The sequence below is a fragment of the Poecilia reticulata genome, chromosome 6, assembly GCF_904066995.2.
Source record: "Poecilia reticulata chromosome 6, P_reticulata-male-v2, whole genome shotgun sequence".
Taxonomy (NCBI): domain Eukaryota; kingdom Metazoa; phylum Chordata; class Actinopteri; order Cyprinodontiformes; family Poeciliidae; genus Poecilia; species Poecilia reticulata.
Window position 1 is genome coordinate 14,942,948 of NC_088835.1, and position 13,000 is coordinate 14,955,947.

Here is a 13,000-nt window from a genome sequence, read left to right on the forward strand (position 1 = left end):
CACTTTATTTAATTGCACCATTTCAAAAAGTCCATGCAAAGCAGAACTAAAATAAATAGAAAACTTAAAATTCAAAAATATTAACAGTTGAAACATTTAAAAATCAACAACAATTTTTAAGCTTCTCATAATAAAAAATGAACTGTATTTAAATCTAAATGCATATTAGTGTTTTTTCCACACATAATGTTTAGTAGATTTTTAAAATCACAGTTTCCAGTGTATAACATACAAAACAAAACAATATAAAAAAACAAAAAATAGGGACTCTGAAATGCAAAGGCAGTTTACAATTTGTGATTTCTAAATGCCTGTACATTCCACAGCTGTAAACATCTCAATAAAAATATACAGAATTGATACCAATAACAGCAAGTTTACAGTTTGAGAACAGAAATGTTTTGTTTTTTCCAAGACCAGCCTCAGAGAGTACATCACTGCACATCACCAAGTTCACTATGTAAGTAGTACACTACTTTTTTTTTTGCCACAAACAGCATAAATAAAAACATTTATTGTTAACCATGTTAAGATTTAAAAGCACCAGTCAGACAGTTTTGAAGAAATTCTCTTCAATGACCTCAGTGAACCTCTCCTTCATCTGCTGACGAAAACCAGAGTACCACTCAAGCAGCCGCCTCCTCCGGTCCACCCTTTGCTCCTGACTTATTCCTCTCTCCCTCTCCAAGATGGCTGGCAGCTCCCTCCAGTCGCTGACGAAGATGAAGGGCGCCCCAGCTGCTTTGAGGAGACGCAGCGGGGAGCTGGGACCTGCAGCGCAGTTGCCAGGAGTGAGAACGTCTTCCACCACGGGCACCGAGCCGTAGGAACACGCCTCATAGATGCGGTAGCACTCTGTGTTGATCCCCACCGGGCAGAGAGTGAGTTCGCTCTGAGCCAGAGCCGTCTGATAGCGCCTCAGACTTTCAGTTGTTTCCTGGGGAACCCACCTAAAGCAAAAAAGGTGAACAGATTACATCATCAAAATGTGCACAAACCACCTGGAAATTGATGCTTTGAAAAGTTAGGCAAATGTAATTTGAAAATTACAACAAAACTGACAATCTTGTGATTTTAAGTGTTTTCATTTAAGAGGCTTTTAATCCTAAATAAGCAGAGGGATTTTCAGTGGATTTCAACACTGAAATATGAAAAGTGAAGGTAAAAACTTTAACGTCACTTTAATATGGCAAGCTACAAGCACCACAAGCCAACAAATAAAGAAATAAGTCATGGGATAAATTATAAATACATGCTCATTTTAATAAGATTGAATTCAAATTTATTAGGTGGTAAAAAATCATAGGGTTTTGATTCTAAAGGCCTCAGTAGTTATTAAAGCTTCTTAACAGCTTTAAGCTGTAAGAGAAACAAAAGAAGTCCAGTTGGCTTTTATGCTTATTAAAGATTGTACACCCTTCTCACAACATTAGTATTTTTAACATACAAGTAATATGGTCTTTTTGAGGTTCTACTATTATTACATAAGTCTAACAATTAATTTTAAAAAACACGCACCACAACTTCCATTGGAGAACAAATGCAAGGAGGAAGCTAAAATGAAAAACGTTGAGAAAATGAAGTGAACTCTAAAAATCTGAGACAGAAAATATGTGAAACCATGGAGGCTAGAAGGGGGCACCTTTACTTCATTAAGCTTGCTGACATCATTAAAGGTATATGTCATTCTCACCAGTCCAAACTCTTACTCCAATTGATACAAAATTAACATTTTCTTTCCTCAAACTATGCATTACTCACGTTTTCTAATTGAATGTGTTCAGTTGTTTGCAGATTGTTTCATTCTGCTTTTCATTTCTAGAGTGCCCTTGGACTTATGGGCTCAGTCAAGCTGGGGCGGATTATATATTTCTTCTAAATCATGATATAAAACCACAAAACAGAGGCAGATATAGTACAAGCAAAAAAAGTGATAAAAACCATTCTAGTTTGTTCATCTATAAAAAACAAGTCAAGACCTACTTTTCCCTGGCAGTGGTGAGGCATTCCTTATCTAGGCCAGACTGTTTCAGCACATTCATCAGTACTTCCCTGGAGGAATTTTTGTAAACAGTACCCAGGAAGTTGCAGAGGTATGGCCGATTAGAAGTAATCAGCTGTGCATTGGGCCTGATCATAGGAAACTCTCTGTATCTGCACAGAAACACAGAGACAACAGCAGCAGAATTGTTACAGTTACAGAAGACAGGCTCACAAAAATGAATGTGCCACAGTAAGGTCCTTGCATATGTCTTAGATTAAAAAGAAACGACATACGTGGCAACACCAAGGGGCCACTGGAAGACGTCCTTGTCATTGACCCACGGGCTGTCGTAGATCAGGAACAACAGATCCACAAATCCGCCGTTTCTCTTTAAGTGCGGGGCGATCCAGTCATTGTTGCATTGCTCATTGCCCAGCAGGACCACGGCCACATGGGACACGGTATTAGACTGAACCAGGGCTTGAACATGCTCCAGCCACCTCGTCGAGTAAGAAACTTTCTGCTGCTCGCGGCCGTTGAGAACCAAAACCAGGCTGTTCATTTCCAGGGGAACGTGTCCCTGAACCACTGCTGGGCCGGTGTAGAAACTGAACGCAGAAAACGTTGGTTGGTAACGAGAACGAGTTCATCGGTTTTCTTTTATCTTCCAGTGGCCAAGACATGAAGTGAAGTATGTCAACACTAAAAATCTAATCAGGGAGTTTTACCTGAAATCAACTTTTCCAGACTGAAGCTCCCCTTCCCTCCACTGCGCCACCTTGTCAGTTGGGTTAAGGGGTCCTTCTAAAATATGTTCCCAAAGGTACAGCCCTGAGGAAAATGTAATGCAACATTTCATATGTTTTTAAAGTTAAAGCTTACCTTTCTAACAAATACATCATTATTAATTTGGTACTCAACTAAAAAGCTGTAAAGACAATGGATATAATGTATCCAAAAGAAAATATAAGATAATTCTTCTATTAGAAATTTTGAATAGGATAAAAAACACCATTAGGTAAAAATTATTTATTTTGGTCCTGTCTTATTTTGGGAAACTAACGTAGACAAAAAATAACAAATATTAGATGGTGTGTAAATCAAGACTCACTTTAATTTGTTTGCTGGAATTAAATGTCGATGGGCATATTGTAAATAACTTATAATATTATGTCATTTGAAACATAATATTCAAAGGATACAGAACCACAACAGCTGAACATTTGATCAGTATGAGGAAAGCACAACAGAATCTAAGTTTTAAAGTTTAATTGAGGAACCTATTTAAAATTTCATCAAAAGAGTACAATTTTAGCTTCAAAACTATTAACCATCAAAAACAAACCACCGAGTCTACCGGATTAATAATAGATTACTTACAATAGTGATCAAAGATATGAGCAGCCAATTAAAACATCATATTACCCTTTAAAAAAACAAAAACAAAACATCTACAGTTGTAATCGGATGGCATCCACCCATCACAGTCATGAATATCATGTTAATTTTAGGATATATTTAAATGCATTTGAAGTATTATTTTTGGAAAATGAAATTATCAACATAAAACTTCAAAGATTTTTAAAAACAAAAACTGAGTGTACAAGTTAGAATTTATTCACACAAGTTCAAAAGTATTCTCCCAGCCCCAATTATAGTTGGTCAGGTTGCGACTCAAACTTCTGGCATAATTATGGTTGAACATTTAACGAATTTCTACAACTACTACTAGAGTTCATTCAAACTGGATGGTTTCCTGTGGCAGAAGTGACTTGTAATTTTATAGCAATAATACCTAGCTGTTAGTATAACAGTTTTCGGATCTAGAAGCTTCTAAAGTATTTTTTTATCACTGTGGTCAAACAGCTAAAACGCCATTTCGCCTGAGCAGATTTGTTTTGTTTTTTTTACTCAGAGACATTCGGTTTGTTCATCTGTGCAACTGCAACCTTTGACAATGAAGCCATTCTTTCTCAGTTAACAATCTCTCAATAAATGGGTAATTTATACTATAAGGTGACCTACCGATGGCAGCTTTCCCCCAGATTTGAACCTTGTATCTTTTGGGCTTGCTCCTGTCGATTCGAGCCATGTACTGTTTGAAGGCCTTTCTCTTCTTGTTCAGAGCAGAGTTGTACTCCACCTCTTCATCCTCCCACGGATTCCACTCATCTGCAACAAACGGGGCTCCATCTCTGACACCACCTAAAAACAAGACATGGTTTCACTCTGTTAACTATACACTATATTTTTTGGAAGCATTTCCTACAGCTCAGACAAAATAATGGCTGTTTTTTTGTAGAAGTTACCCGCTGGTGCGTTGCTCTCTTTCTTCACCACCCTGTGAACGCGGGAGATTACTTTATTGCTGAAGAACACATTATAAGCGGCATACAGCGAAAATGCCACATATGCAAAAATAATAAGAAGAAACAGCTTTCTTTTTGGTATTTTCATTTTATTCTCTTACTCAGGTTACCATTGTGCGGCTAATCTCCGTATATTTTGTTCGAGGACCCTTGTTTACATCACAAGGACCCCTGCTTACAACTGACTTACAAATTGCCTGAGCTAAATGCGTGTTTTAATCTAGACAAATCCAAATAAAGGCATAACTACATTTTGTTTTGGTTGTGCAGGTATATTTTAAAATAAATTTTTTGATAAAGTCATTTATTATGGGTAAAAGAGCAAGAAGAGCTCCTTGGTAAAATACGAAACCGCACCGTTACATAGACGGGAGTATTTCTGGAAGGGCAGATCAGAATAGTCCGCTCAAGCTACACGCAAGGTCGCGTCCCCAGCTGTGGGGTTGAGGTGTTTTTATTATTTGGACAAAGATGATGTCCACCGTTATCCGCCCGGGGGTCTTTTCCTCCTACTATCAAGTAACCAAACACGGTGTTAAAAGCCTGGTTTTCCCTGGAGCCAAGGAGCTGCTGCCTGCTGTTGGTAAGGACGAATAGACACACTAGCCACCGGCGTTACTTCTTTTTGTGACGCAATTCAAAAGCTTCAGAAACTTTTCTTATTTCCTTGTATATTGTGTAGTTAGTATCCCTGTAGAAAATTGAGACCTATTTCTTGTGAGTTAATGTAACTCTAATTTACAGTGCTTCGAAACATGTGAATACAGCTAGCAAAATGTAGGTGTGATTTTGGGAAGTACAATTATATGACCTGATTGAACAGATAAGACATGAAAAGAAAGTAAAAAAAAAAACAAACAAAAAAAAACGTATATTACCTGAAATAATGACAGTTCTTTCATTTAAAAAATATATTTTATTTTGTTTTTATATATTAGAAACATTAAAAATCTTCTAAATATTGACGTTAGGCTTTAAAGTTACAACTGCACTATTGATAATAATAAATAGAAACACAAGAAGAAAATGTAAGGTCTTGTGTAATTTGTAAAAGCCCAAACTTCTCTATTGCTTTCAGACGAAAATACACCCTTTTTAATCCATATGAAAAACATAAAATGTTCTACTCCTATAACGTGAAATCAACAAATTTTACAAGTTTTGATTTGTTCCTCTAGACCTTAAACTATACTGCTACACAGCATAATATATAAAAAAGTGAATTATACATCTTTGATCTGTTAACTTTATTGTACCTGATTTTTAACAGTGCCTTATAAAACTATTCATACCGCATTATTTATTTTTCACATTTTGTCAACCATAATATTCATTGCTTTTATTAGGCATTATTTTGATCCAAAGTAATGCATAATTGTCAAGGGAACGGAAACTCATTCATGACTTAAAATTTCGGAAAAATGAAAAAAAAATATGTGTGGTGTGCATTATACTCAGGAGAAACTGTTGAAAGGACATGTAGTTTTTCACAAGACTGACCTGTAGGAATGTTTTAGGAATAAAATCATGGCTAAAAGAAAACCACAAGAATTCCAATTTGCACTTTGTCATATGCAATGCAGGCGGCACAGCAAGTATTTAGAAAAAGTGTTAGGAAAGTTAACACTGCACATCACCCTGTACACACCACCCCCACTGTGAAGCATGTTAGCAGCAGCGTCCTGTTGTGGGAATGCACTAATTTAGCCAGAGACAAGGAAGTTGGTCAGAGCTAATGAAAACTGGTTGGAGCTAAATACAGAACCAAAGAAAACCTGTTAGAGGCTGCAAAGTTCTTGAGACTGGAGAGGAAGTTCATCTTCATTTCTTGACATCCCTAAACACAAACCCAGAGCTCCAATTAAAACGGTTTATGTCAAAGGATACTCGCATGTTAGTAGTAAACGTCCAGACTTTTCATCCATTTGACAATCTAAACATGTAGATTATCAAATCCAATCTGACTGCCAGAAGAAAAGTCATCTAATTTCTAAACTCAAGATAATACAATATTTATAAATCTTTATTGCTGAAAATAAGCAAATTTGCTTAAAGCCATCATGTTACTAAAAGCACCTCATGATGCGTCTAGCATCATGAAGTAGCTACAGTAAACTGACTTGACCTGATTTGTCTGCAGCTCCTTTTTTAAGTATTTTTATTTGTGTCCAGCTCCAGCAGGAACCCGCCTCGCCCACACAGACATCAAGATTCCTGACTTCTCCGACTATCGGCGACCCGAGGTTTTAAATCCCCAGAAGTCCTCACAGGAGAGCAGTGAGGCCAGGAGGGCCTTTTCCTACCTGGTGACCGGAGTCACCACCGTAATTGGCGTGTATGCGGCCAAAACTGTGGTCACCCAATTTGTCTCCTCCATGAGCGCCTCAGCGGACGTTCTGGCCTTATCCAAGATTGAGATCAAGCTGGGCGACATCCCAGAAGGCAAAAACATGACCTTCAAGTGGAGAGGGAAGCCCCTATTCGTCCGTCATCGCACCGAGAAGGAAATCGCGGCAGAGGCGGATGTGAATCTTGGAGAGCTGCGCGACCCCCAGCACGACAAGGATCGAGTGCTCAACCCCAAGTGGGTCATCGTTCTCGGCGTGTGCACCCACCTGGGCTGTGTGCCCATTGCTAATGCAGGAGAATATGGGGGCTACTACTGTCCTTGCCATGGTTCACACTACGACGCTTCTGGAAGAATTAGGAAGGGACCTGCTCCCCTTAACCTTGAGGTTCCCTACTACGAGTTCCCAGATGAAGAGACGGTTATTGTGGGATAAATACAAGAGATCTTTAAACTCCTCCCTCTAATTTAAATTTAATGTGTTGGTTTGAGGGGGACATAAATGTAAGATTGCTAATAGTCATTTGCAAAGGCGCCATTATGTCTTAAGTGATTCTTCACTTTCTCACTCATCATGATTTGTTTAAAATATTGCCTCTGCAGCAATAAAGTACTTTAATCGTGAAATACTGTCATTTGTCAATGCTTTTAGTATCTAATAACACGTTAAGGTTTCATTGACCCACAGAGAGAAACAGAACAGGACCTAATTTTCCCGGAGAAAGGGTTATAACAGGAGAATAAGTATAGAAAAGGCAGATCTGAAACAAAAGTGTAATTAATAACATTTAGAAATATTCTTAAAACACCCTGTGAAAACAATTAGCCAAGGGTTTTTTGAAAACACTCATTTATTAACAGGCAAGGCCATTAGGCAGTGCTGGTCATTCACATTTCATATTAGTTAAATCTTCATTAATAAATATTAAGTAGTGACTTCATTACTTCAATTAAGGCAATCAAATTCATTACACAGTGATATATTTCAAGGATGTTTCTGTTATTTACATGATTTATGGCTTATAGCAATGAAAACCAAATTTTAATGTCTCAGAAAGTCACGCCACGGCTCTTTTGCATGAATCACTGCTGTCGTCTCATCTACCTCGTCATAAAACTCCATAGGTTATCCATGTCTTTAGATCAACCAATCCTTTTGACCATTAAACTCAGTGACACCACGGTTATTAAGCCAGGTATTATTACTTCTGGTAGTGTCGGCATCTCTGTGAAGCTTGTCAGCAGGAGGCATCAAAAAGTGCTCCAAAATTTGATGGCTGCAATGACTTGAGACTTAATAAAATCCAGTAGATGCTTCTGGTGGTGTTTCTTAAGCAGGAGCTTAACACAAGGAAAACAATATTCAAGAGAAGGATATTTTTCCTTATGTTAAAGCAATAGTTTTTCTTGTACTACATACCCGGGTACGTCTGTATTTAGTGGCTCTTCAAATGCCGACTCCAGCTGGTGACCACTCCCAGTTTGGAGTTCTTTAAATTGCCCCAAACTCTCAAAATGGCTTTACAATCCCATTAAAGTTCTACTATTCTCTGTTGCTTGTGCCTTTATCAACGCCTTTGCCTTCCATTTAATTTTGAATTAATTTAAGTAGAACTAGCAATCCAAATTCTCAGTTTCTTTAAGAAACATTTTGTTGTCTACCAGCCTTGTGAAGAGTGTCAGTGGCTGTCTGAAGGACAGCTGTCGAGTCCACATTATCTTTTCTATAAATTTGTCGTCCACATCATTTCTGTATTAAAAATTATTTTAAACCGATCCTATTTTTTTTGTTGTTCTAATTTCCTCAGAAATTAAAATCCAGATTTTCACCCATAATCAAAAAAACAACTGAAAACACTTAAAATATATCACCCTGCGTATTCTTTGTAATGAATATTAATTACTTTTGCAACAGCAGTCCATATGCCTTTCAATAATATTGTGACATATTGAAATGCAGCCTACCCATATTCTTGAGTTTATGAGCATTTTTATGATTAACTCCATGATTTAGAAAAACTGTTAACTAAACACATGGGTATGTAGTGATGTTTCCCATCATCATGTCTGTCAGGTCATAATTTCCCCATTACATTTAAACCCAGACTGGTCTCTTCTGGCTCTTCAGTGCAAGCAAAGGCATAATAAATAATTCCTTCAAGTAAAAAATTTTGATTTTTGTTTTTTGTCCCAAAACATACAGTACAGTTTTATAACAAAATGCTAACTGGTTTATTACTGATAAATGATGATTGTGTTGGCACTGCTGTATTTTTTAACATTCTTAGCAACAGTTCATTTTTTTTCTTCATGGTACCGTTCCTCTCTGAGCCTGTAAGCCTTTGGGTCGGCCCATTCAGTTTTTGGATGGACACTAATCCACATAGTGCACCTCAGCCTGGAGCTCCTTAGAGATGTACCCGATAAGAGCCGCCATGGCCTGCTGCTTCAGCATGGAGTTGCCCATCACCAGAGCGGTTAACTGAGCCAGGTCGGTCCACTGAATATCTCCCAGGATCACCATGAGATCATCATACAGCTTCTGCTGCTGCTGAGGGCTGAGCTCCATTATGATCTGTGGAAGCGGTCTGAACTGTCCACTGGTCAGCCAGCAGCCAAGGAGACCACCCACTGCACCACCTAAAGGGAAGAAAAGGTTTCTAATTCTGATGTGGAGGACCGGTGTGGCGCAAAGGTTCATAAGCAAGTTTAGCAGCCTTACCCACAGCTATGCCGAGGGGACCCCCCATCAAGCCTCCAGCGAAAGCGAGTCCACCTGCAGCTGCTGCTCCCTTCCCAGAACCTTTTACTGTGGACTTGATCTGCTGATTGGCAGACAGCTCACAACACAACTTCATCACATCGTCAATTCGAGGCCCCATTCTGTGGATCACAAGTGCAATGTTCGGTTAAATATTATATATGTTTGTATGGGCCTTACAAAGTACCTGAAATACAAATAATCTCAAGTTAGCATCATAGATTGAATTGTGTTGGATGTTTTATTTACAAAGAGAATGAAACTTTGATAGAATTCAGATATTAATAAACAGGACCAGGATATTTCTTATGCAACCCCCCCCCCAAAAAAAAAATACATAACATAAACCAGGATTTTTGAATCCTCAAGAGTTTAAAGCTAAACCACGGTAATAAACAATTAACAACAAACCACCTGGTAAAAACATTAACACAAAGAACTAATGAGCAATATATCAAGACAAAAGGCTGCTCTTTAGTAAATTTGTCTAATTTACAGTCATTTTGCTGTAGAAAAAACTTTAAAAGTCATTAGAATTTTTTTTATTTACTTATTACTTTAACCTGGTCGTGTCAACAGCAACAATAAAAAATTATATTAATATTTGTTAATAGTATGACTACTAATGTTATTGTTGTTGATGTTACAACTGTATTTTTGTGTTAATTCAATAATTATTTTACAAATTAAAAGTTTACAACAAAAAAGGACGTTTAAATAACTGTGATATTTACAGAAACCTTTATGGTACCGAACACACTCCGAGTCCGTATGGTAAACAACCTTACAGCAGCTTATGCTTAGTCTAATCAGGTCCACATTTATACATCAGAGAAGCATAACTGTAAGGCAAAAAAGCTAACGCGTTATCAATCGCTCCATGAACTACATCAGATCGTCGAGAGGCACAGACACCAGCAAGAACCTTACTGAAGATTTATAGCTTACCTTACTGTGGAAATAAGTTGTTATTTATGTATTCACAGATTGTTTTTCAGTGTTTTGAACTCGATCAAACTTTCTGTATCCACCTTATTCCTAGCCCCCGAGAGGCTTTACGTGATTTGTGTGCGCGATGCTAACATGATTCTTGAGCTTTCACATGCAGTTTGCATGCCGCAATGCCTGCTGGGGGAAAATTTTATGCTACGTTCAAGAAAATCCGTCAGCTCTCTTGTGTCGATTGTTGATCTCGGCTGTGCGTGTTAAAAAGTCAATTTGACAAATAATAGGGTTTAACTCAGACTTTAAATATTTAACTGCCTATGGTTTCTGCTGACATTGAACTGACTGACTGACTAAAACCAACTCGTTGTCAGACAAATTCTGAGGCTTAGCCTATTATGCTTATTTCATAACCCAAATAAGCAACTTCACGTTCAAAAACAAGCGCAAAAATATTTGCCCGCTACTCATACAATTTGTAAGCGACTTTACAAAAAACAAGCCCAAAAATGCTCATAATAATCGGACTTGGCGACAGAAACTCAAGATAGTTCCTGTTTTTCCAGCAACAAAATGCGCATCTCTCTCCTCCCTCCATTGTTTACATTTCTGTCATGGCGATCAGCTGCTGCTGTCGCATAGGAACGGTATTAAGAAATTTTTTTATATATATATATAACATTATTTCAAACAAATAACATGAACATACATATGGACGTTATATTAAAATATTATAATAATAAAAACAAATAATAATAATTACAGACATTCAGGGTGTTGATGTTAAAGTCTAGAGAGACAAAAGTTAAATAAATATATATGTATGTAACTGGGTCTATATTAATAATTGTATATTTACACAAAATGTGTTCTTTCATGTATTTGTCCGCTTATACTTGACTGTTTTTGTGTTCCTCTGTGTTTACTATAAGGGGTTTTGTCCTCCAACTCCGCCTTACTTTCTTCTTCTTTTGTTCAGGGTCCTCCAGGACTATTATAAGTATTAAATTATTAATTTCCTCTTCCCTTTTGTTATTCGTTCCACTGGGGAGAGGCAAGTTTTATAATCCATTGTAATCCTTTCATTTATATTGTTCAAATGTTTATTTTTGCTTCTATATATACTAAGTGTTTGGATATTTTCATTTGAGTTGCTATTACGCCTTTATAACATTTGATGCACGCTAACACTGTTACCGGAATTTTGTATAGATCGGGTTGGGGAACTGGAGCACATGCTAGGTGCTAATGCTAATATCTCCCGATTGACAGAAGACCGCCTCCAAACACAGACTTGATGTCTTGTGGTTTGTCTGATCACCACATAACACACACAACGCAGAAGTCCACCGGTCACATATACATTGGTAAAATAAAACAATGTGTACTTTTTCAGTTATATTTTTCATAACAAAAAGTGTCAAAAATATATTTAAATACATATGAATAAGGATATATTACAGCAAAAAGAAAAATAAAAGCAAACAAATAAATAGAGGGATGTGCTTATGAGATGAAGTAAAATTTTTGAAAAAGAGTTAAAGTTTTTACCGGTTTCTTATTATTAAAGTTACGTTTTTCAACAGAGGCAATATACATTTTTAAGTCAGTTTCTTGAAAATTTTTAAGAGAGGATTTTTTTCACTCCATTTCATCTTGTGGACATATTTTGCTAGGATTATAATAAGATTCACTATATATATTTCATGTGAAGAAAAAGATGAATTGTTAAAGATGAGTAAAATATGTCAATTTGATAAAACAATATTTTTTCCAATTTTTTCTGTAAGGAGTTTTTGCACGCCCGACCAAAATATTGTAGCGGGAGAACATCCCACAAATAAATGTTCAATACTTTCCCATCTATGTTTTCTTATGGGAGTAGAGAAAGTTTGTCAGGTAGTTCTGATAAATCCGTTTGTAAATTTCTTATTCATTATATTAGTTCCTTCAACTGAAACTGAGTCATGGAGGTTTAAATCATTTGGATGTATGGTTTGTGCTAAGAAGAGTAAACTATGACGAACAGATTTAATGACCAATCCAAATTCTTTTTGTCATTGTTGTTCATAAAATGCTCATAAGTATACCACTTACCATTGCTGTCGAGTAACTGATTTATCAAATTTATTATCAACCCACTAATGAAGAAATAATGATTTGCTTTTCTGTATTATATAAGCATTGTTAAATATGATGCAGTAATGAGGAGAGTAGTTGTGTTTATATAGAAGACTCCAACATAACAGAACCTGCTGATGAAATGTAACTAATTTGACTGGAAGTTTTGTGATGTTTACAAACCGAAAAATACAGCAAGTGTTAATGTTAAAAATTATCATTGGATAACAGACTGAAGTGGAAGCTTAGGAGTTATGCTTAGCATAGCACTGGAACAATTTATAAACATGACAAAAACACAAAAATATCACTTCCGTTATCAGAATATCCTATCCGTTTAAAATGAAAAGCTATTACAGATGTTTGCACTAGTCCTTATATGAGAATATTCTACCTTTTGAAAAATATTTTAAATACAAAGGTATTTGTAAGAATGAAACAGTGTCATACGGGTGAAATAGGGTTTTATTTAA

At 36.7% G+C, this 13,000-nt stretch overlaps 3 protein-coding genes across 4 annotated transcripts; 1 reads left to right on the top strand and 2 right to left on the bottom strand.

Moving 5' to 3' along the window:
- Window positions 1-399: 399 nt before the first annotated feature.
- Window positions 400-4,522, bottom strand: rxylt1 (ribitol xylosyltransferase 1). The gene is made up of 6 exons (XM_008411648.3): window positions 4,294-4,522; window positions 4,010-4,189; window positions 2,713-2,815; window positions 2,278-2,592; window positions 1,984-2,154; window positions 400-950 (listed from the first exon to the last, which is right to left on the bottom strand). Exons 1-6 carry the CDS (start codon window positions 4,439-4,441, stop codon window positions 548-550), a joined length of 1,320 nt encoding a protein of 439 aa, XP_008409870.2. The 5' UTR covers window positions 4,442-4,522; the 3' UTR covers window positions 400-547.
- Window positions 4,523-4,726: 204 nt separating this feature from the next.
- Window positions 4,727-7,327, top strand: LOC103466211 (cytochrome b-c1 complex subunit Rieske, mitochondrial-like). The gene is made up of 2 exons (XM_008411649.3): window positions 4,727-4,936; window positions 6,526-7,327. The coding sequence occupies exons 1-2, from the start codon at window positions 4,825-4,827 to the stop codon at window positions 7,134-7,136; spliced, it is 723 nt and encodes a 240-aa protein (XP_008409871.1). The 5' UTR covers window positions 4,727-4,824; the 3' UTR covers window positions 7,137-7,327.
- Window positions 7,328-8,890: 1,563 nt separating this feature from the next.
- On the bottom strand, window positions 8,891-10,589 carry LOC103466212 (protein C19orf12 homolog). Of its 2 annotated transcripts, none has more exons than XM_008411651.3 (3): window positions 10,410-10,589; window positions 9,423-9,583; window positions 8,891-9,340 (listed from the first exon to the last, which is right to left on the bottom strand). In XM_008411651.3, the coding sequence occupies exons 2-3, from the start codon at window positions 9,580-9,582 to the stop codon at window positions 9,075-9,077; spliced, it is 426 nt and encodes a 141-aa protein (XP_008409873.1). In that variant the 5' UTR covers window position 9,583; window positions 10,410-10,589; the 3' UTR covers window positions 8,891-9,074. The 2 variants fall into 2 exon arrangements, with proteins under 2 accessions (XP_008409873.1, XP_081464154.1); XM_081608028.1 differs by having other exon boundaries at window positions 10,493-10,587.
- Between the last annotated feature and the right edge of the window lie 2,411 nt (window positions 10,590-13,000).

Coding starts and splice junctions, on each gene's coding strand:
- rxylt1 (XM_008411648.3), bottom strand. CDS start 4,441: ATGAAAATACCAAAAAGAAAGCTGTTTCTTCTTATTATTTTTGCATAT. Junction 2,816..4,009: donor CTGGGGGAAAGCTGCCATCG/GTAGGTCACCTT, acceptor CATTTTCCTCAG/GGCTGTACCTTTGGGAACAT. Junction 951..1,983: donor CTCACCACTGCCAGGGAAAA/GTAGGTCTTGAC, acceptor TTTTTGCTTTAG/GTGGGTTCCCCAGGAAACAA.
- LOC103466211 (XM_008411649.3), top strand. CDS start 4,825: ATGATGTCCACCGTTATCCGCCCGGGGGTCTTTTCCTCCTACTATCAA. Junction 4,937..6,525: donor GGAGCTGCTGCCTGCTGTTG/GTAAGGACGAAT, acceptor ATTTGTGTCCAG/CTCCAGCAGGAACCCGCCTC.
- LOC103466212 (XM_008411651.3), bottom strand. CDS start 9,582: ATGGGGCCTCGAATTGACGATGTGATGAAGTTGTGTTGTGAGCTGTCT. Junction 9,341..9,422: donor TCCCCTCGGCATAGCTGTGG/GTAAGGCTGCTA, acceptor TCTTCCCTTTAG/GTGGTGCAGTGGGTGGTCTC.